The following is a 19,862-nucleotide window of genomic DNA, read 5'->3' on the forward strand; positions in this document are numbered from 1 at the left end:
GATGGGAGTGATCCGAAAGGTGTTCTCCGCCAACAGCCCACAGGAGCGAGTCATCCCGGCCAGCCTTTGTGCTTAGGGAAGGCTGCACAGTAACCTTTCTGTGAGGGTTGGAAGGGCTATTTCCTTGGGGAGGCTCTGGGTGGAGGGGACACAGAGCCCTTGTTTGGGCAGCTGTTTTACTGCCATTGTGATTGGATGTCCAAGGGAAGTCTCAGAAGCAGCATTTCAACAGCCAGCATATTGGGTTTTCAGGTAAACTAATACTAGAGGAGTTACTTATCTATTCATTCATTCAGTAAACATTTGTTGAGCATTCACTGTGCTAATCACTGAAGAACAAAAAAATTAATGACAGTCTGTATCCTGGAGCAGAGGGATAATTCAACAGCTGCCTATACTGTAATATGATATGTTCTATGACAATAGTTACAGATTATAGTAACTATTGGGCTTCCCAGGTAGCACTAGTGGTAAAGAACCTGCCTGCCAATACAGGAAACATAAGAGACATAGGTTTGATTCCTGGGTCGGAAGCTGCCCTGGAGGAGGACACGGCAACCCACTCCAGGATTCTTGCCTGGAGAATCCCACGGATGGAGGAGCCTGGCGGGCTACAGTCCATGGGGTCGAAAAGAGTTGGACATGACTGAAGCTACTTAGCATGCACGCGTAGTAACTACTATAGTAACTATAGTAATAGTTATAGAATGCTCAACGTGGGTCAGACACAGCGGTAAACACTGTACTAGTCTCACGTCATTTATCACTCCCAAGAACTCTATGAAAAAAGAGCCTGTTTCCCCCATTCTATAATAAACAGAGGAAACAGAGGCATAGAGAGGTGGAGGGGCTTGGCCAGTGTCTACACAAATGGCAAATGGTGGAGCCTGACTCAGACCAACATGTATCAGCTAGTGCAAAGCTAGATGCTGTGACAAAGAGTCCCCAGATTTCATAGCAATAGCTCACAATTACAGAGAGATACGATATTCTGAGTGTTTTACATTATTACTCCATTTGCTTCTTGCAGCAATCTGAGGTTGCATACTCTTCACCTCCCTCGGGCAGTGATGAGAACTGAGGCACAAGGTCATCAAGCGACTTGCTCAAGGTCATACAGCCATTAAGTGGCAGAGCTAACTAAGTGAGATTAGAACTGACAAAGTGACCCCAGGAGGGGTCAATGACTTGGAAGTCATTGCCAGAACCACCCCCACACTATACTAATACTGATTTCTCCTTCGCTCTCACAGTTTCGAGTTAACTGTTCCATATTGGTGGGGTAAGTCTGCTCTGCTAAGCATCCCAAGACCCATATTCCGTCCACGTCTTTATTCCTCCATCCCTAAGGATTCCAGTGTCTGATACAGTATCCACTGCTGACAAGGCTATTTTACAATAAAAATGCGATTCCCCAGCTGCCCTAGCCACATTTTAAATGTCCAGGGGTTACCACATTGGACAGCATAGGTCTAGAAGATTTCCATCATCTCAGAAAGGTCTACTGGACAGTCATTGCCTTGTCCAGGCCCAGGCAGAGAAATGAGGGAAGTGGTCCTGGAAAAAACCCAGCAGATGTGTTAAGTCCCAGATCCAAATCTGGCCACATCACTTCTGCTTGAATTTCTTAGTGTCAAGGCCATGCACGCCTAGGAAATGTGGACCAGACAGGCAGTCATAGGCCTGACTTCACTTCCGTTTCTATGGAAGAAGGAAATTCAGTTCAGTCGCTCAGTCATGTCCGACTCTTTGTGACCCCATGGACTGCAGCACGCCAAGCCTCTCTGTCCATCACCAACTCCTGGAACTTACTCAAACCCATGTCCATTGAGTCTGTGATGCCATCCAACCATCTCATCCTCTGTCGTCCCCTTCTCCTCCTGCCCTCAATCTTTCCCAGCATTAGGGTCTTTTCCAATGAGTTGACTCTTCGCATCAGGTGGCCAAAGGATTGGAGTTTCAGCTTCGGCATCAGTCCTTCCAATGAATACTTAGGACTGATTTCCTTTAGGATGGACTGGTTGGATCTCCTTGCAGTCCAAGGGACTCTCAAGAGTCTTCTCCAACAACACAGTTCAAAAGCATCAATTCCTCATCACTCAGCTTTCTTTACAGTCCAACTCTCACATCCATACATGACTACTGGAAAAACCACAGGTTTGACTAGATGGACCTTTGTCGGCAAAGTAAGGTATCTGCTTTTTAATATGCTGTCTAGGTTGGTTATAACTTTTCTTCCAAGGAGTAAACGTCTTTTTATTTCATGGAAGAAGGAAGGGTGGGTTTTATTTGGATTCCAGCAGTCTCCACCACACCCACCTGCCTGAAGGTGGGATCCCTGCTTTCAGCCTCTGGTGGATCCACTACCTTCACAGGGGAGAACAGGTTCCAGCGTGCCAGAGCTCTGACCAGAGAATTACAATGCTGCCTGAGCCAGTGAGTGAAAACTTTCCTGAAATGGACAAGTGAGTTCTCCAAGTATGGGACAAAAGTGTGAAAGGGCACTTCCATGTAGAGGGAGGAAACCAACAGAAGCAGGAGACAGGGGCCACCAGGGTCCAGCCAGGCCCTGGGGTGGCAAGTACTTGGAGTTCATTCTTTTTTTTTTTTAATTAAAAAACTTATTTTTTTGGCCATGCCCCATGGCATATGGGATCTTAGTTCCCTGACCAGGGATTGAACCCACACCCCCTGCCTTGGATGCATGGAGTTTTAACCACTGGACCACCAGGGAAGTCCCTTGGGATTCATCTTGAGGCCTGGAAACTCTCAAAGCGGAGATGAGGGCTGCAGCTCAAGTTGCCGGAGGATGAGAATTTTCAGACTACACAGTCTACTCCTCTGAGGGTCTCATGTCGTTGTTCAGAGAAGTGCGCCTGCTTGCCTCCTCCTGCCCACCCACAGAACTGGGGTAATAGAGCAGAGCAGGAACGTGGGCGGGTGTGGGTGGCGTTACACAGAGAGTAAGGGTTAAAAATCCCTGCTGCAGAAAACTGGAACGTGTGGAAAGACTTTACATTGAAGAATGATATACTATTAATGGGAGAGTTAATAGTACATATTAATGTTAATATTAGTTACTATTATTACTGGTTAATATTAATAGTTAATATTAATTGGAGAGTTAGTTCGTGGTACAAGAGGAACAGCTTGGCTTTGTGCATGTTTGGTATAAGCTCATAGAAGGGGACCATGTCTGTCAAAGGCCTGTCACATGCCGGGTGCCATGCTGGACATTTGACATGTTTATAGACCTGACCTTGATTCTAGCTGGAGAATGCTGATGACCAACGCAATTCTTAAAGTCATGCAGCAAGGAAGTATTAGGACTTTGTTCCTTGCTGGCCATACCCGAGCTCCATTTGTAGACAGTCAGGAGGACTTAAGGAATACCATTGGGAATTATCTAGGGCCCAGTGCTGTGAGGAGTTATTTGCTGGAAAGTGTGATGGTGTCATTCTCCCATCTTGTCACTTATGAATTATGCAGAACATGTTCAGCATTGTGTATTCAGTCACTCAGTTGTGTCCGACTCTGTGACCCCATGGACTGTAGCCCGCCAGGCTCCTCTGTCCATGGGGTTCTCCAGGCAAGAATACTGGAGTGGGTTGCCATTTCCTCTCCAGGGGATCTTCCCAAACCCAGGGATAGAACCTGTAACTCCCTTGTCTCCTGCATTACAGGTGGATTCTTTATTGCTGAGCCACCAGGGAAGCCCCATTTTCAGCACTGTTTATATTTAAACATTTTTTTTTTAAAGTTTAAAAAATTTTTTAGCTTAAGTTCAGTGGAGTCAGTATGTCTTTTTGAAGAAGTGAAAGTCCTCTCATATATTTGTTGTGGGAAGAACATGACTGAGGATTCATTGTTACCTATGAACCAACCACTTGCATAGTCTTGGCAAAGGTCTTACCTTCCAAGCTTCAGCTTCTTCATTGAAACTGGGGAGCAAATGTACGTAGCTTGGAGGGTTGCTTGAAAATTATACTTAATATATGTAAAATATCTAACGCAATGCTTGTCTCTGAGCAGGCTGTTGGTAAACGGCCATAGTTATGATTGAGGTTTTGATTGCTACTTGACCTGATGTGGTGTCTGCAAAAAGAGGCTCTCAGATCCCTAACTTCAGTGGCCAGGATGGACCAGAGGCCCCAATGCTCTGCTCTGAAATCTACTGCAGTTTTTTCTCCCAGGTGCTGCTTCCAGCCAATGACTCAGTGAGGCAGGAATACTAAGTCATGTCCATCCTGAGAGATGTGGGACTCTGCTGGCAAGGGATTTGGGTTTGAAGACGCCATAGTGGTCTTCCCTAACTCTCCCTAGAACTGCCCTACCATCTAAGATACTTCTCGCCTGCCAGCTCAACCCATTCCTTCCTCCCTCCTCCCCTCACGCCTTCCCTCCCTCCACCCTCCCTCCCTGCATCCTTCTTTCTCTCCTTTTCTTGGAGCCCAAACTGCACTTTCATCCGATGGTTCTCCCAGTCTTTTCTGATTCCTTCCAAATTTTCTTTCACCAATATTTCTTTTAAAAATGTCTTGGATGCTCAATCCCATCTTGGAATCTGCTTCTCACAGGACCCGTACTAGCACAACTAAAGCCATTTTCCAGAAGGTTAGGAGGTTGACACTAGTCCTGGTGTCCCTTGTAACCAAACTTGTGCAGACCGTGATCACGGCCCCTCTCAGCTTCCGTCTTCCAGACTGAAGGGTTTTGATATATTTTTCTTCGTCTTCTGACACAAGCTGCTTCTTGTTTGCTTACTTCGGGTGCGCTTTGCTGGCAGTGTCCCGGTTCTCTTTCTTGATCAGAATCAGAAGCAGGTGTTCTCCGCCTATGTGCACCATGATTTTCTGCAAGGTAAGGATTTGCTTTCTGGATCGTCACAATTAGAAGAGCATAATTGCACCCAATGCATTTCTTTTCGGAGTGTTTAAGACAAACTTAGAGTTCTGCTGAATGCCATCAGTTTTTACACCAGGGTTTGAGATCTCAGGACTTCAGCAACGTACTGAAGGAGCTAACAAGGTGAAAACTGGAATAAAGTCTAAAAAGTTTATATTTCCGTGTTTGTGTGTAGGTGTGTATAACTGGCTAAAGAGTTAGATGTCTCAGCTTTTCCCTCTTTCCATAATGCTACCCCTGTCTCCTCTTGAACTTGTGGAAAACTTTTCATAAAAACTTAATGGTGAGTGTCAATGGCATGCTTCCATGTTCTGATTGGCTTACATGACAATCTGTAGGTGATAGCAGTGTAATCTTGTCACAGGTTCATCACATAGAATTTCAGGTAGAACAATAGATGTTTCATGTCAAAGGAAGTGGAAGAGAAATCTTACTGCCTCTCAATAATTACTAGTGTAAAACCAAGATACAATTTTTTTATTTTTATGGCACAAATCATGCACTTTCACTGGGATGTGACCCTAATAGAATAAATGGTAAATCTGATTTACTTGAATATTCACGTGTTAATGAGGTATTTAAGGAAAAATGCTTTCAGCATCCTTCCCCAGTTGGAATTATTCTGCTTCTCAATTCTGTATTTAGGGAAGGTTTTCTGGCTTCCATTTGACCATGTATGGTGCACATTATACTAGCTTCCTCTTAGGGTTATGAAGAATAAATGAGATAATCCATATCAAGTGCTCAGTAAAATGCTAGATGCTGGCATCAGTATGATCATGATCATCATCACCATCACCATCACCATGATCGTCATCAAAGCAACAGAGCTGCAAATATTTCCTTCTGCTAGAACTGCTAATGTGGGGAAAAGTCACAAAGAGAAAGGCAGAAACCAGCTGTTTTGCCCTCTTGGTAGGATAGCTGCAGTTTTTTAAACTTAAGCTGAATCTGGTTCTCAGAATAAATGAGAATGTATGGCACAAATGTTCCAAATGGCATCCCTAAAGGCCATGAGTGCTGACAGGGCAAGAAGAATGCAAATGGGAAAAAAAAAGAAAGAAAGAAAAAAAATGCCTCCAGATTCCAAGGTCACAAAGTATAAGAACCCCAGAAATTTCTCCGGGGCAGATCGTGCTGACCTCAGAGGGGAACCGAAGCGGCACCCTCTAGTCAGCAGAGCCCTGCAGGTTTCCCCGTGCAGCATCTGGCCAGGTGCACCTCTGAATCGCTGGGATTTTCCAGCCTAACTCTATTTGCTCTTGGAGCCCAGGGTGTTTACATCTTAAACCATTCCTTACAAACAAATCAGCAATATTTACCATGCTCAGTAAAAGGAAAGCAGCCACAATTTAGCTGCTTCGAGAGGAAAAACAAGAATTTTCCTGTTGGTCTCAGTGGACTTGAATGGCTTTTGATTTCATCAGAGAACAATAGTCAATGGAACAGTGAGTTAGGACAATGAGGAGATGAGTGATTTCGAGATTCTTTCAGACTCTGGGCTCTCAGTGGATCTCAATGGCTCTCCTTGGAATGGTTTCAAAAATCAGACTTGAAAACCTCCCAATTCTATTCTCATGGTAACCAATGGAAATGGGAGAAGAGAGGAAAGAGAACATTTATGGGAACGAAAATGGGAGCTGATGACTAATCACCAATCACAAAAATGTAAAGAATGAGACCATGATTGTACTCATAGTGACCTGGCCTGAATTAAACATCCTGTGGTCACAATACACAGAATGAGGGCTACATTCCCGAACAGAAGAGCCAGGTGTTACAGGTTCAGCTGTGTCCCCTCCAAAAACACACATTGGAATTCTAACTCCCTGTACCTAAGAATGTGACTGTATTTGGAAACAGAGTCTTTGCAGATGCAATTGAGTTAAAATGAGGCCACTAAGGTGGGCGATAATCCCATATGGCTGATGTCCTTATAAAAAGGGGAAATTTGGACAGAGACATGCACAGGGAGAATGCTGTCAACATGAAGGCAGAGAGCAGGTTGATGCATTTATAAGCCAAGGCACAGGAAGGACTGCCAGCAAACCCCAGAAGCCAGCAGAGAGGCTGGAAAATATTCTCTCACAGCCTCAGAAGGAATCGGCCCAGCGGACCCCTGGGTCTCAGACTTAGGGCCTCCAGGCCTGTGAGACAACGCATTTCTATCCTATAAGTCCCTCTGTCTGTGATATTTTGTTGCAGCGGCCCTAGGGAACTGATACAATGGGCAACAGGATCCCAGACCAGCTGACTATGGGCAGAAGCAGCAGCGCAGAGCATCTCCATTCAACCTTGTCCACGGCCATGGCTGCTCTTAGAAACTGGTCTGTGATGGGCTATGGATGCAAGTACAGGGGGCAGCAGTAACAATTTGCTCACTTCAGTTGCTCAGTTGTGTCCGACTCTTTGCAACCTCATGGACTGCAGCACGCCAGGCTTCCCTGTCCATCACCAACTCCTGGAGCTTACTCAAATCCATGTCCATTGAGTCGGCGATGCCATCCAGCCATCTCAGCCTCTGTTGTCCCCTTCTCTCGCCTTCAATCTTTCCCAGCATCAGGGTCTCTTCCAATGAGTCAGCTCTTCACATCAGGTGGCCAAACAACTTGCTAAGTGCTGAAAACAACAGAGGGAGGCTGTAAGTCTAAACCGCAGAAGTACCCATTTCTCTTAATTATATGGAGAGCAGGTTGCCCCCAGGGTCTACTTGACAGAAAAGGATGGCTTCCTGGGGAGTTAGATCGGTGGTGGAAAAGCAGGCATTTGGGTTCTGTCTATTGCTTCCTTTGTTTTTTCCCCTTGGCCTTCAAATAATCAAAAACTGTTTAGTGAGCTAGTTTGCATACATCTGGGATTCTGGAGGATGTCTAAGTTTGGATTCCTGTCCTCAGAATTCCTAAAACACAGCCGGGAAGCTAAGGTATACATACCTTGGGATTTTAATGATGAATGGGAAGTACATAGAGGTTCAATGTCAAAAGAGGCAGACAACAGTGAGGACAGGAGTAACAGCCCAGTGCTGCTCCTGTGACTGTTTCTGCACTGGCTAGTCCAGCACAGCTCTGAAAATTGGGATGATAGAGAAGATTGCGGCGTGTTCATGATTTCAGTGAGTATTTCCAAAGTTCTATCATTAAGTCAAATGCCTTCTCTAAGGTTATAATGTCTATCCTCTATTAGGACCAGGAAGTCTCTATTAGTTTTCTCAGAGATTTCTTTGTTAAAAAAAACGAACCCATCAATCAAGACCCTGATGCTGGAAAAGATTGTAGGCAGGAGGAGACGGGGACAACAGAGGATGAGATGGTTGAATGGCATCACCGGTTCAACAGAAATGAGTTTGAGCAAACTCGGGGAGATGGTGAAGGACAGGGAAGCCTGGCGTGTTGCAGTGCATGGAGTCACAAAAAGTCAGACAAGCCTGAACAACTGTACAACAGCAACAAATCAAGTTGAATTTTATCGTGTCTATTTAAAGAATCTATCTGAGATGTTTCTCTGCTTTAATCCTCAATGGACTCAAATACATAAAATATTTTATAATATTCACTATTCTTGAAGTCCTAGCAAGAGCCCAAGAGATAATTTTTTCCCAATGTGACATGTGACAGACTGAATTTTCCAAAAATGGCTTAGAAAGATCTCGATTTCACTTGTTCTTCCAACAACCAGCTTTTCATTTCTTCCATTGAGAGACTGGGGTTTTGTTCCACCCTGGGAATCCATCTGTGTTACGGTGATGGTTGGAGAGATGCTCTTGGACTCTGGAGGCAAGGCCATAAAAGGCAGTGCGGCTTCTACCCACTTCTCTTGAGCTATGTGCTCCTGGAACCCAGCTACCGTGAAGCAAGGATGCCCCTCTTCAGAGACTTATGCAGAGGGGGTCTATGGTTTCTAGCCTATGGTCTAGCTGGGCTCCCAGCTAACATCCATTATCAACGTGATGGCTATGTAAGTGAGCCATCTTGAAAGCAAATCCACCAGACCCAGCCAAGCCATCCAGCCAGTGTGACATGGAGCAGGGCGCAAGTTACGACTGTCATGCACAGTCCACATTTCAAATTTGTGAGCAAAATAGAAGAAGATAGTTGTTTCAAGTCACTAAATTTTGAGGAGTCTTGTTTATGTAGCAGCTGATAGTTTATACAGGATAATTGATTCAATTTGCTAATATTTTATTTGTGACTTTTACATCTGCTTTCAGAAGGAAGATTGGCCCATATTTTCTTCCTTTTTTTGGACTGTCCTTGTCTGCATTTCCTATCAAAGTTATATAACTCTTTAAAACTGAGCTGGAATGTATTTCTTCTTTTTCTAGTCTCTGAAAACATCTAAGATTGAAATTCTTTTCCCGATGGTTCTGTGGGTAAAGAATCTGCCTGCAATGCAGGAGACACAGGAGACATAGATTCAATCCTGGGGTCAGGAAGATCCCCAGAGGAGGAAAGGGCAACCCACTCTATTATTCTTGTCTGGAGAGTCTCATGGACAGAGGAGCCTGGTGGGCTGCAGTCCAGGGGGTTGCAAAGAGTCCAACTTGACTGAACAGGAACACGATACATGATAAAAAAAAAAAAAAAAGAACACATTAGTGTTAAAAACAGTCAGAGCTTGATGTCTTTGGTTTCTTTGAGATTTTTGTCTCCTGGGTCAGTTTTTTGGAAGTTTAGGATCTATTCCGATTTTGGGTTTTTATTTTTAGGTTAACTTTTGGGAGTTTCCTAGAAAATTGTCCACATTCTTCAAGTTTTCAAAATAGGTTTCACTGTTCCTGATTTATGTTCCCTCATTCATCTGTAATATTATTTATTTTCTCCCTCTGTTTTCCTTACGGACTTGCAGAAGTATGTCTATTTGACTCATTTTTTCAACAATCAGCTTTTCTTTACTGTTCATCTTCTAGCTTCTCATGAAAGCATAAAGAAAACTAATGAAAGCTTTAAATTATTTACAAAGAGTACCTGTAATTTGTACTGTAGTCGGTAAAGAATCTGCCTGCAATACAGGAGGCCCGGGTTCGATCCCTCGGTGGGGAAGATCCCCTGGAGAAGGAAATGGCAAACCACTTCAGAGTTCTTGCTGGAGAATTCCATGGACAGAGGAGCCTGGCGGGCTACAGTACAAGGAGTCAGAAGAGTGGGACACGACTTGGCGACTAAAGCACCACCACCTGTAATTTGAATATTCAGGCAAAAAAAAAAAAAAAAGTCTTTTCATTGTGGAGTAAAGCTACTCTTTCCAAGTACGGCCCGCTGGGCTTCAGCCTTCTCGGCATTTTCTCTTCTAACAAACCTCAGGTAACAGTCAGGTCTCATTTATCCCTATTTTACGGATGAGAACAGAGGCTCTGCTGCTGCTAAGTCGCTTCAGTCGTGTCCGACTTTGCGCGACCCCATAGACGGCCGCCCACCAGGCTCCCCCGTCCCTGGGATTCTCCAGGCAAGAACATTGGAGTGGGTTGCCATTTCCTTCTCCAGTGCATGAAAGTGAAAAGTGAAAGTGAAGTCGCTCAGTCGTGTCCGACTCTTAGCGACCCCATGGACTGTAGCCTACCAGGCTCCTCCGTCCATGGGATTTTCCAGGCAAGGGTACTGGAGTGGGGTGCCATTGCCTTCTCCGGAACAGAGGCTCAGAGGCTAGCAAACTTGCTCAGGGCCAGGGGAGACAGAGCGGGAACCCAGAGATCCCCACCGCTGGGTCTGTGTGTCCCTCAGCCACGCCTGCAGGTCCTGAGGACCAACACCTGCTGCGTGCCGCTCACCTGGTGGGTTTAGGGATGCTGGGGCGGGACCGAGCTGACTCCGCCCCTCCCCGCAGTCAGGCCCCGCCTCACTCCCAGCCCCTCGCTCAAACCCCGCCCCGGGCCCCGCCCCTCCACCCAAGTCCCGCCCCATCCGGCCGCCAGAGGAAGCGGAAGTGGCTGCGGGCCTGGACGGAAGCAGGAAGCGGCGGGGTAGGACCGCGCCCGCGGTGGTGTGCGGGCTGCGCGGCGATGGCGGAGAAGTTTGACCACCTGGAGGAGCACCTGGAGAAGTTCGTGGAGAACATCCGGCAGCTCGGCATTATCGTCAGCGACTTCCAGCCCAGCAGCCAGGCCGGGCTCAACCAGAAGCTGTGAGTGGCAGGCGGGGCGGTGTCTGCCTGGGCCCGGGGTGGGAAGCCGGGGTCCGGCCGCGAGCCGCTGCCTGCCCCCTACTCTTGCTTGGGGGCCTGTCCCTCCCGGTCTAGGCTCTGCACAGGGGCGCTCGCCGCTGCCGCCTCCTTCCCACCTTCCCCTGGCTGGGACCTTCCATTCAGGCCCCACTTGGAGAAGTCATCAGTTTCCCGTTTCCTCCCGTTTCTGGAGGAATCGCATGACGGTGGGTGCTGAGGCTGAGAGGGGCCACGGAACGCTTATGAATTAGTTTTTCTGGCAACAGCCTTGTGCAGGCCCTGCTGCTAGGCCCCCTGGCATGGACCAAAGGCGGAGTCGAATGCTGTGAACAAGGGCTTGCAGCTTTATGGAGAGTTCAGACATAACAGGCGTGTTTGCAACCCCACCTTCGTACCCAGTGCTGTGGGACCAGCCCTGTGTTCTAGGAAGGCTCCGAAGCCGAACTGAAATTAAACCAGGCCTGGTGGCTTTCTTCCTCCAGACTGAGAATGGACTCTTGAAGGCTAGTCCACTGCGCCCCCTGCCCTCCACCTCCCTTGTTGTCTCAAAGGGCACACAAAATCTCAGAGGCTCCCGCCCTTATTCCTGTTGGTTTCTGACCTCTTCAATTTTGTTAATTCCTTGTTCAAAAAGAAAATTAAGGGGTATGTGGGCATATTGTATAACTCCAGAGCTTTCCGGGGAATCCTGAGCTAACCAAAGAGCTGAGAGCTGCGTGTCACCTGTTCCTGTGTAAGGAACAGGCCTCTAGAGCCCTCCTTGGCTCGGTGTGGGTGGTGCCCAGTGTGTTCATCTAAACTAACCTAATGTTCTCTCTTTTTGCTTCTCCCCCAGGAATTTTATTGTTACTGGCTTACAGGATATTGATAAATGCAGACAGCAGCTTCATGATATCACGGTCCCTTTAGAAGTATTTGAGTAAGTACTGTTCTTGATATTCTGGTTCTTGTTTGGTTTTCCTGTAATGATTTCCTTATCATACGGCTTCCCTGGTGGCTCAGATGGTAAAGAATTTGCCTGTGATGAAGGAGACCTGGATTCAGTTCTTGGGTCGGAAAGATCCCCTGGAGAAGGAAATGGCAACCCATTCCAGTATTCTTGCCTGGAGAATTCCACGGACAGAGGAGCCTAGTGGGCTACGGTCCATGCGGTCGCAAAGAGTCAGACATGACTGAGCAACTAACACTTTTCCTTGACCACCAGTGTTTAAGTGTCTGCTGTGTGACAGGGACGGTCTGGGTGCTGGGCATATGCCAGGGAAAAAAGCAGACAAAAATACCTGCCTTTATGGAGCTTATGTTCTAATGGAACTAAACAATTAAAAAAAAAAGATCTCAGTATAGTATTGTTGAAAAAGAGTTATAGGTGACTAAAGGCTCTTTAAATATTTGAAAGACATCATAGGCTTTCAGGAGCCTACTTAGATGAAAGGTCAGCCCCATGACTTCCTGACTTCTTTTTTTTTGTCCTTGAGAAGGAGAAAGTCTTATGTGGCTATATTATTAAAAAGAAAAAAAAAAATTTAAAGGCAGAAACAACCCGAGAAGTACAAATTTGGTCTGTGTCTCCCAGACTGCCCTGGCAGTAATAGTTCTAGGAGATGATAATATGTGCTTATTGGGGGAAAAAAAAAGTTCTTCAGACAGGGATGTTTGGGAAGGATGTTTACTGTTTCCGGCGAGAGAATTACCTGCACCTGGGCATCGTCATGGCCTGGAGAGAGCCTCTGGGAAATGAACTCTTCCACGTTTTATTAATCCAGGGTTTAGCACACTGATTTCACAGGTGAAAGAACTGGTAGGTAACTGCACTGGCTCTTTAGCTAGTCAGTGTCCGAGCTGAGACTAAAATTCTGGGCTTGTTAAAATTTTGTTTTATTGAAGTATAGTTGATTTACAATATTGTGTAAATTTCTTCTGTATAGCAAAGTGATTCAGTTATATGTATATTTTTTTCATGTTCTTTTCCATTATGACTTATCACAGGGTACTGAATATAGTTTCCTGTACTGTACAGTAGGATCTTGCTGTACTAGTGGGATCTTATATAGACTAGTTTGCCTCTGCTGATCTCAAACTCCCAGTCCCTCCCTTGCCCACCCTCTTCCCCCTCAGCAACCACAAGTCTGTTTTCTATGCCATGAGTCTGTTTCTGTTTCAGAGATATGATTGTGCTGTGTTTTGGATTCCTCATGTAAGTAATAGCATATTATGTTTGTCTTTGTCTTTCTGACTTCACTTAGTATGATAATCTCTAGGTCCATCCATGTTGCTGCAAATGGCATTATTTCCTTTTTTTTTTTTAAAGGCAGAGGAGTATTTAGCTCGACATATACATATATACACACCACATCTTCTTTATCCATTTTTCTGTTGGTGGACACTTAGGTTGTTTCCATATCTTGGCTACTATAAATAGTGGTGCTTTGAACACAGGGGCGCATGTATCTTTTTGAATTTTAGTTTTGTCTGGATATATGCCCAGGAGTGGGATTGCTGGATTATGTGGCAACTCTGTTTTTAGTTTAAAAATCCTGGAGTTGTGTGTCCTTGACCAGGGCCAGTTCTCTGGGCTAAGCAGCCTTCCTCCCAGAGCTGGCGTGGAACAGCAAGAGAATTTTGGGGCTTTCTCCAGTAAAACTGCAGATGTGCGTCACTAGAGTTCCTTGCGGAGAAGGCAGTGGCAGCCCACTCCAGTACTCTTGCCTGGAAAATCCCATGGACGGAGGAGCCTGATAGGCTGCAGTCCATGGGGCCGCGAAGAGTCGGACCCGACTGAGCGGCTTCACTTTCACTTTTCACTTTCATGCATTGGAGAAGGAAACGGCACCCCACTCCAGTGTTCTTGCCTGGAAAATCCCATGGACGGAGGATCCTGATAGGCTGCAGTCCATGGGGTCGAGAAGAGTCGGACCCGACTGAGCGGCTTCACTTTCACTTTTCACTTTCATGCAATGGAGAAGGAAACGGCACCCCACTCCAGTGTTCTTGCCTGGAGAATCCCAGGGACGGGGGAGCCTGGTGGGCTGCCGTCTATGGGGTCGCACAGAGTCGGACACGACTGAAGCAACTTAGCAGCAGCAGCAGAGTTCCTTGCACAGTGAAGGGAAAAGTTACCTTTATACGTCCCCAAGTGTCAGAGATTGAAGGCCTAGTCAGCACACCTCAGCAGCTGTGCACCCAGTCAGGATGTACAGGCTGCACTTTTCACGGTCTCAGCTCTGTCCTGTCCTGCAGGCCGAGGGGCGTGTGTGCCCAGGGGCGCACATGACAGCTCTAGACTCCTGCAGGTGACGCACGGGAAGGTGGTGCCCGATTTCCCTTCCCAGAAGAGTCCTCATCAGAGCCGTTCTGGCCCTGAGTGTGTGGGATGAACAGATTGACAAATGCTGAGGACCACTCCCGGCTTCTGAAGTGGAGCAAAGGAGAGAGAGACCACTGAAGGGGTGGATGGGGATGGTGAGGCGTCTGCCATCGCAGCTGCAGCCGCAGCCGTGGGCCGCAGGGCTGGCTGAGACCCCCGTGGGCTGAGATGAGGTGGCCTCCGGGCGCCCAGCAGGCAGCGATGTGCACTTGTGGTTGCTCTGTGCCGGTGGGGGAGGGTGTCCACAGGGCCTGCGCCTGTGGCAGAGGTAACAGTGTGAAGCTCAGCCCGCCTGTGGGGAACTCGGGGTCGGGGAGTTGGCAGACGTGGGATTCAACCCTCGGTCTTCAAAGACTCGTCCAATCTAGGTGACATCACTGTCCAAAGGGTGGTTTATTTTGGACACTTGGGTCTGTCGGGTTTCTCCCCCCGAGAAATGGATGGATTTTGCTTAGAATTAACCGTAACTTTCGCTTTTTTCCTTCCATCATTTCAAATACATCACAGTAATACGGGATTTCTAGAACTTTTGATTTATTACTGTTTTGCTGTGTTGTAATTGAAGGTCAGTTTTTGTCATCAGTAGTAAGTTAATGTCTTTAATCTGAAGTGATATATATTTTTTTTAACTGAAACATAAAAATCGGACTTGGTTGTCATGGGTTTGTTTCTTTGTTGATAATTCTATTTAGCTGAGTGACGTGCAGGTCTTCAGGCAGACCTTACCCAGGTAAAATGTGGATGTTTATCTAGGTGTGTGCTCAATGAAGTCTTTGGGGTGACATTTTGGGGACAAGTTGAAATTTGAAGAAAAATTGTTTTATATTGTTAAGAAATAATTGGAGAGAATCTTGTTTCAATTTAGGTTACTTAGGAATGTATCAATAGACATGTATACACTGCTGTATTTAAAATGGAAAACCAGCAAGGACTTAACTGTACAACAGAGGGAACTCTGACAATGTTATGTGGCAGCCTCCCTGGGAGGGGAATTTGGGGAGAATGGATACACATATATGTATGGCTGAGTCCATTTGCTATCTATCTGGAAACTACCGACATTGTTCATTGGCTATGTGGTGGTGGTTTTTTTGCGAAGTCAGGTCCAGCTCTTGCGACCCCATAGACTGTAGCCCGCCAGACTCCTCTGTCCATGGGGATTCTCCAGGCAGAAATACTGGAGTGGGTAGCCTTTCCCTTGTCCAGGGGATCTGTGTGACCCAGGGACCGAACTCAGGTCTCCTGCATTGCAGGCAAATCCTTTACCATCTGAGCCACCAGGGAAGCTCATACCCCATACTGCTCATACCCCACTGGCTATACCCCAGTATAAAATAAAAAGTTAAAAAAGAAAGTAGTGTATCAGCCCTGTCTCTCTCCAGTTTGTGAACCGGTCTCAGGACGGGCAAGGCCGGCTCTCCTGCGCAGGGCTCTCCCCTCCCCACCCCTCCAGGATGGGTGCACCCTGAGCGAGGCTGCTTCTCGGCAGGCTCCCTGTGCTGCCCTGGCCTGGGGCTCCGGCTCACCCTTGGTTCTCTCTTGTCCAAAGCTGCCTGACCTTACAGGCTGTCATGAGGATGGAAAGGTGGTGAAACCTTTTGAAAAACATAAATGCTGGAAAATGTGTGAACTGGTGTGGCCATGGAGCTTGCTTGGTTTTATAACGGATTGTCAGTTGATTTCATGAGTTATTCATATGTTTAGAAGTAACATGAGAGTTGAGTGACCTCTACGTGTGTAACGAAGGAACCTAACTCACGCAGGTCCTGGACACCCCCTAAACAGGGCCGTGTGAGGTTGCAAGCCGCTGCCGTTGTCTTTTCCCCCGTAAGGAAACTGTGAGAGGAGGTTTCAGCCGTGAGGACGTTAATGGCGATGTTTCATGTTTCCAGATACATAGATCAAGGTCGGAACCCCCAGCTCTACACCAAAGAATGCCTGGAGAGGGCTCTGGCTAAGAATGAGCAAGTTAAAGGCAAGATCGACACGATGAAGGTAAGGTTCTCATGAACAGAAAGTGACGTCAGAACATTAAGAAACGCTCACAAAGCAAACTTGGCTAATAGACTTTGTGAGACATCGGCTATTTGACCGCATCACACGGTTGGAGACTGCTGAATTGTGTAACAGGTTGTTGCTCAGTTGTTCAGTGGCTAAGTCATATCTGACTCTTTGCGACTGCAGCATGCCAGACTTTCCTGTCCTCCACTCTCTCCCTGAGTTTGCTCAGGCTCATGTCCATCGAGTCAGTGATGCTGTCCAACCATCTCATCCTCTGCCGCTTTCTTCTCCTTTGGCCCTCAATCTTTCCTAGCATAAGAGTCTTTTCCAGTGAGTTGGCTCTTCACATCAGGCGGCCAAAGCATTGGAGCTTCAGCTTCAGCATCAGTCCTCCCAGTGAATGTACAGGGCTGATTTCCTTTAGGATGGACTGGTTGGATCTCCTTGCAGTCCAAGGGACTCTTTGAGTCTTCTTCAACACCACAGTTTAAAAGCATCAATTCTCCAGCGCTCAGCTTTCTTTACAGTCCAACTTTCACATCTGTACACAACTACTGGAAAAACCATAGCTTTGACTATATACGGACCTTTGTAGGCAAAGTGATGTCTCTGCTTTTTAATTTGCCGTCTAGGTTTGTCATAGCCTTCCTTCCAAGGAAATAGGTAATAAAATGGAATACCAAAGGAGCCGTGTCATAACATAAAAAAATGTAACAACATGGCAGTCTTTTAGGAAAGCCCCGGGTAATTTTTGTAGTGTTAGCTGTCGTTGACTTAGCTGTGCTGTTTCCATTTGTAAGCTTTTAGTGTCTCCAGGCGCCCTGGGGTGCTGTCTGCATCCTCCAGTCAGGCCCGTCCCTGCCACTGCAGGTCGTGGGCCTGGAGGCTTCTGGACCTTCCTCTCTCCTCGGGGATCCTCTCCAGCGGCCGACTCACGCCCCCTGTACCTGATTCCCTGCTCTCCATGGAGACCCTGCTCTTTCCCTGTTTCTTGGTCTTGATGAAGTCTAGAAAGCTCTGCATCTTGAGCATGATGTCTGGAATTGTTTCCTTACACTGACTTACCCGTGATTCACATTGTGGGGTGGGTGTTGCCACCCCTTCCCGTTGGCCTCCGACAGGGAACTCCCCTGCCTCCACCCTGGGTCTTCATTCTGGCCCGGCCTCGATGACCTCAAGCCTCTCCTCCCTGGCCACTCCCCTGCCATGTCCTCTGCTGGGACCCCCGCACGTCCTCTGTGCCCTGCCCACCCTCTGGGGTCAGCATCTCTGCCCCTTCGAGAGGCCTTGCGGGCCAGCCTTCTCTCCGTCCCTGCCCCGTGGCCCGAGCCCTGTGTCCCCCGCGGCCCGAGTTCCAGCAGACCAGGAGCACGAGGCTTATGTTGCCGCTGCCCCCCCGGGTGCCGCGTGCTGTCTGCGTGCTGCGGGACAGCTCTGGGGACCGTGGTGACTGCCGTCCTGTGGTCAGGGCAGGGGCCCTGCCCCAGGGGTGGCTGTGCCTTGTCGGCTCGTGCGGCACCCCCGGCCCCCTTTCTGCTTTGTCAGCCGGAGCCCAAGCTGCTCTTGAACCGGGCGTCACCCCCGGGACACGATCGCTTTCGTGGGGAGCGAGCTGGGGAGGTTTGGACCGCCGTGTGGCTGAGCTGTGTCATCAGCAGGGGCCACAACCTCAGGAACAGGGTCCTGGCCCTGGGGGGCGCGCTCCCGGGTCCCCGCGCTCCTGTCCTCCCTGCCATCGGCCTGAGGTCACCCTCCCGCTGGCAGTGACGCTAATGACTGTCCGTGCGGTTAGCATTCCTTTCTCTCGCCTCTTGGTGTCATGTCCTGTCACCATGAACACCTCACGGGACAGCTCGTGTGCCCGGGTTGCTGCGTGCTGAAGCCTGCTGGAGCTGTGTCTTGGATGGTTTCTGGAGCGTTCGTGTGCATCCCCCTCTGAGGGTGTCTTCCTGACTTAACTAAGGGCGGTCTCTTTGTTTACCCCTGCGGTGCAGCTTCACTGTACAGCTCGTTGTAGGAAGAGGGTTTGAGGTGCTGGCTGGTATTAGCTGCATCTGAGGTTGGATTAGGACAAATACGCTGATACCAAGGCTCAAGGAGCCACAGCATTTGGGGAAGACAGGCTTCCGGGTACTCCGAAAGCTCGAGCTGTGTGCGTACAGTGACGTTGATGTGGTTTGAGTTAATAATTGCTCAGTTAAATATCATGTGACAGTTCCTGGGCTGAGTGCAGAAACCCTCCGCCTGTGGCGGGCTCTGCATCGTCGGAGGCGGGAGGGAAGAAACCGCCCTGGGATGGGCCTCCCGGGCAGCTCTGCCGTGCCCACCGCGCTCGCCAGCCGTTCCCCGCTGCCCCGGGCCCGGTGCCACCTCCCGGGGCTGAGCGCACAGCGCGGGAGGGCACGGTCTCTCCTGAGTGTGAGGTTCGGCAGGCGTCGGCTTTAACGCGGGTGGTGAGTCCCCAGCAGGAGCATGCTGACCGTGTGTGTTTTTCCTTCTTAGAAATTTAAAAGCCTGTTGATTCAAGAACTTTCTAAAGTATTTCCGGAAGACATGGCTAAGTACCGAAGCATCCGAGGGGAGGACCACCCTCCCTCCTAACCGCACCCGCCCTCTGTCTGAAGACCCTCCTCGCCTGCAGAGGCGGTCGTGGCCCTCAGGCCGCCGTGGCTGAGCGCATCGTCCGTCCCCTTGTCCCCGTGGAGGGCCCCTGGGGCCGGGGCCTGCGGGCAGTGCCGCCGGCTGCCCTCCCCCGGCGCTCTGTGTGGTCCTCACCCTCAGACGGCTGGTGATCACACAGCTTCGAGTGCGAGGCATATGAGTCTCCACGGCCAAGCAGCCTTGGAAATAATGTGATAGGTAAACCAAAAGTTTTAAAAAACCCTCGCTGGCAGTTTTCTTTTAATGTACTCTTTCTGTTCCTTTTTTTTTTTTTCTGTCAAAACTGAAAAAAGGAAAAATTGGTTTAATATGAGAAGTACTTTTAAGTTGATTTTAAGCACTTTAAATTGTATATTTTTGAGTGCGGTGCATGAAGAATGCGTTCAGTGGAACTGTGTTTCCAGGGACTTCAGTTTGTCTAACGTAATAAAGTCTCTACTTGCTCCGTGGAATTGTTTCTATAACATTTTTATGATTTAGTGCTGTGTCTTGTAAACCATGATCACTTCGCTCAAGTGTGAGGAGTATTGGTAAAATGTGTCCTGTGGGCATTTGAACAGGAGAAGCAAAAGCAGAAGGCAGGATTTGATTCCCTGCAGCCTGTCTCACAGCGGGCCTCGCGGGGGTAGTGACCACAGTTCAGGAGCGTTCCTCCCCTGCCACCCCGGGGGCCAGTGTGTCAGCCTGGGGGTCGCTGCCGGGGTGCATGGGGTTACTGTGCCCTCTGACCCCACAGGGCCGGGCGGGACACGGGAGGCGGTGTGGCTGCTAAACT

General features: G+C 48.2%; 1 protein-coding gene and 1 long non-coding RNA gene across 2 annotated transcripts; one reads left to right on the forward strand and one right to left on the reverse strand.

Annotated features, from left to right (window-relative positions):
- Window positions 1-5,367: 5,367 nt before the first annotated feature.
- On the reverse strand, window positions 5,368-10,764 carry LOC145519056 (uncharacterized). The gene is made up of 2 exons (XR_014063496.1): window positions 10,670-10,764; window positions 5,368-7,524 (listed from the first exon to the last, which is right to left on the reverse strand). It is a non-coding gene; the product is annotated as an uncharacterized LOC145519056 (long non-coding RNA).
- An 84-nt stretch (window positions 10,765-10,848) lies between these two features.
- On the forward strand, window positions 10,849-19,539 carry MED10 (mediator complex subunit 10). The gene is made up of 4 exons (XM_081524286.1): window positions 10,849-11,022; window positions 11,897-11,980; window positions 16,318-16,420; window positions 18,929-19,539. Exons 1-4 carry the CDS (start codon window positions 10,901-10,903, stop codon window positions 19,025-19,027), a joined length of 408 nt encoding a protein of 135 aa, XP_081380412.1. The 5' UTR covers window positions 10,849-10,900; the 3' UTR covers window positions 19,028-19,539.
- The last annotated feature ends 323 nt before the right edge of the window (window positions 19,540-19,862 follow it).

The sequence above is a fragment of the Giraffa tippelskirchi genome, chromosome 8, assembly GCF_054371585.1.
Source record: "Giraffa tippelskirchi isolate mGirTip1 chromosome 8, T2T-mGirTip1v1.2.pri, whole genome shotgun sequence".
Classification (NCBI taxonomy): Eukaryota; Metazoa; Chordata; class Mammalia; order Artiodactyla; family Giraffidae; genus Giraffa; species Giraffa tippelskirchi.

Coding starts and splice junctions, on each gene's coding strand:
- MED10 (XM_081524286.1), top strand. CDS start 10,901: ATGGCGGAGAAGTTTGACCACCTGGAGGAGCACCTGGAGAAGTTCGTG. Junction 11,023..11,896: donor GCCGGGCTCAACCAGAAGCT/GTGAGTGGCAGG, acceptor CTTCTCCCCCAG/GAATTTTATTGTTACTGGCT. Junction 16,421..18,928: donor GCAAGATCGACACGATGAAG/GTAAGGTTCTCA, acceptor TTTCCTTCTTAG/AAATTTAAAAGCCTGTTGAT.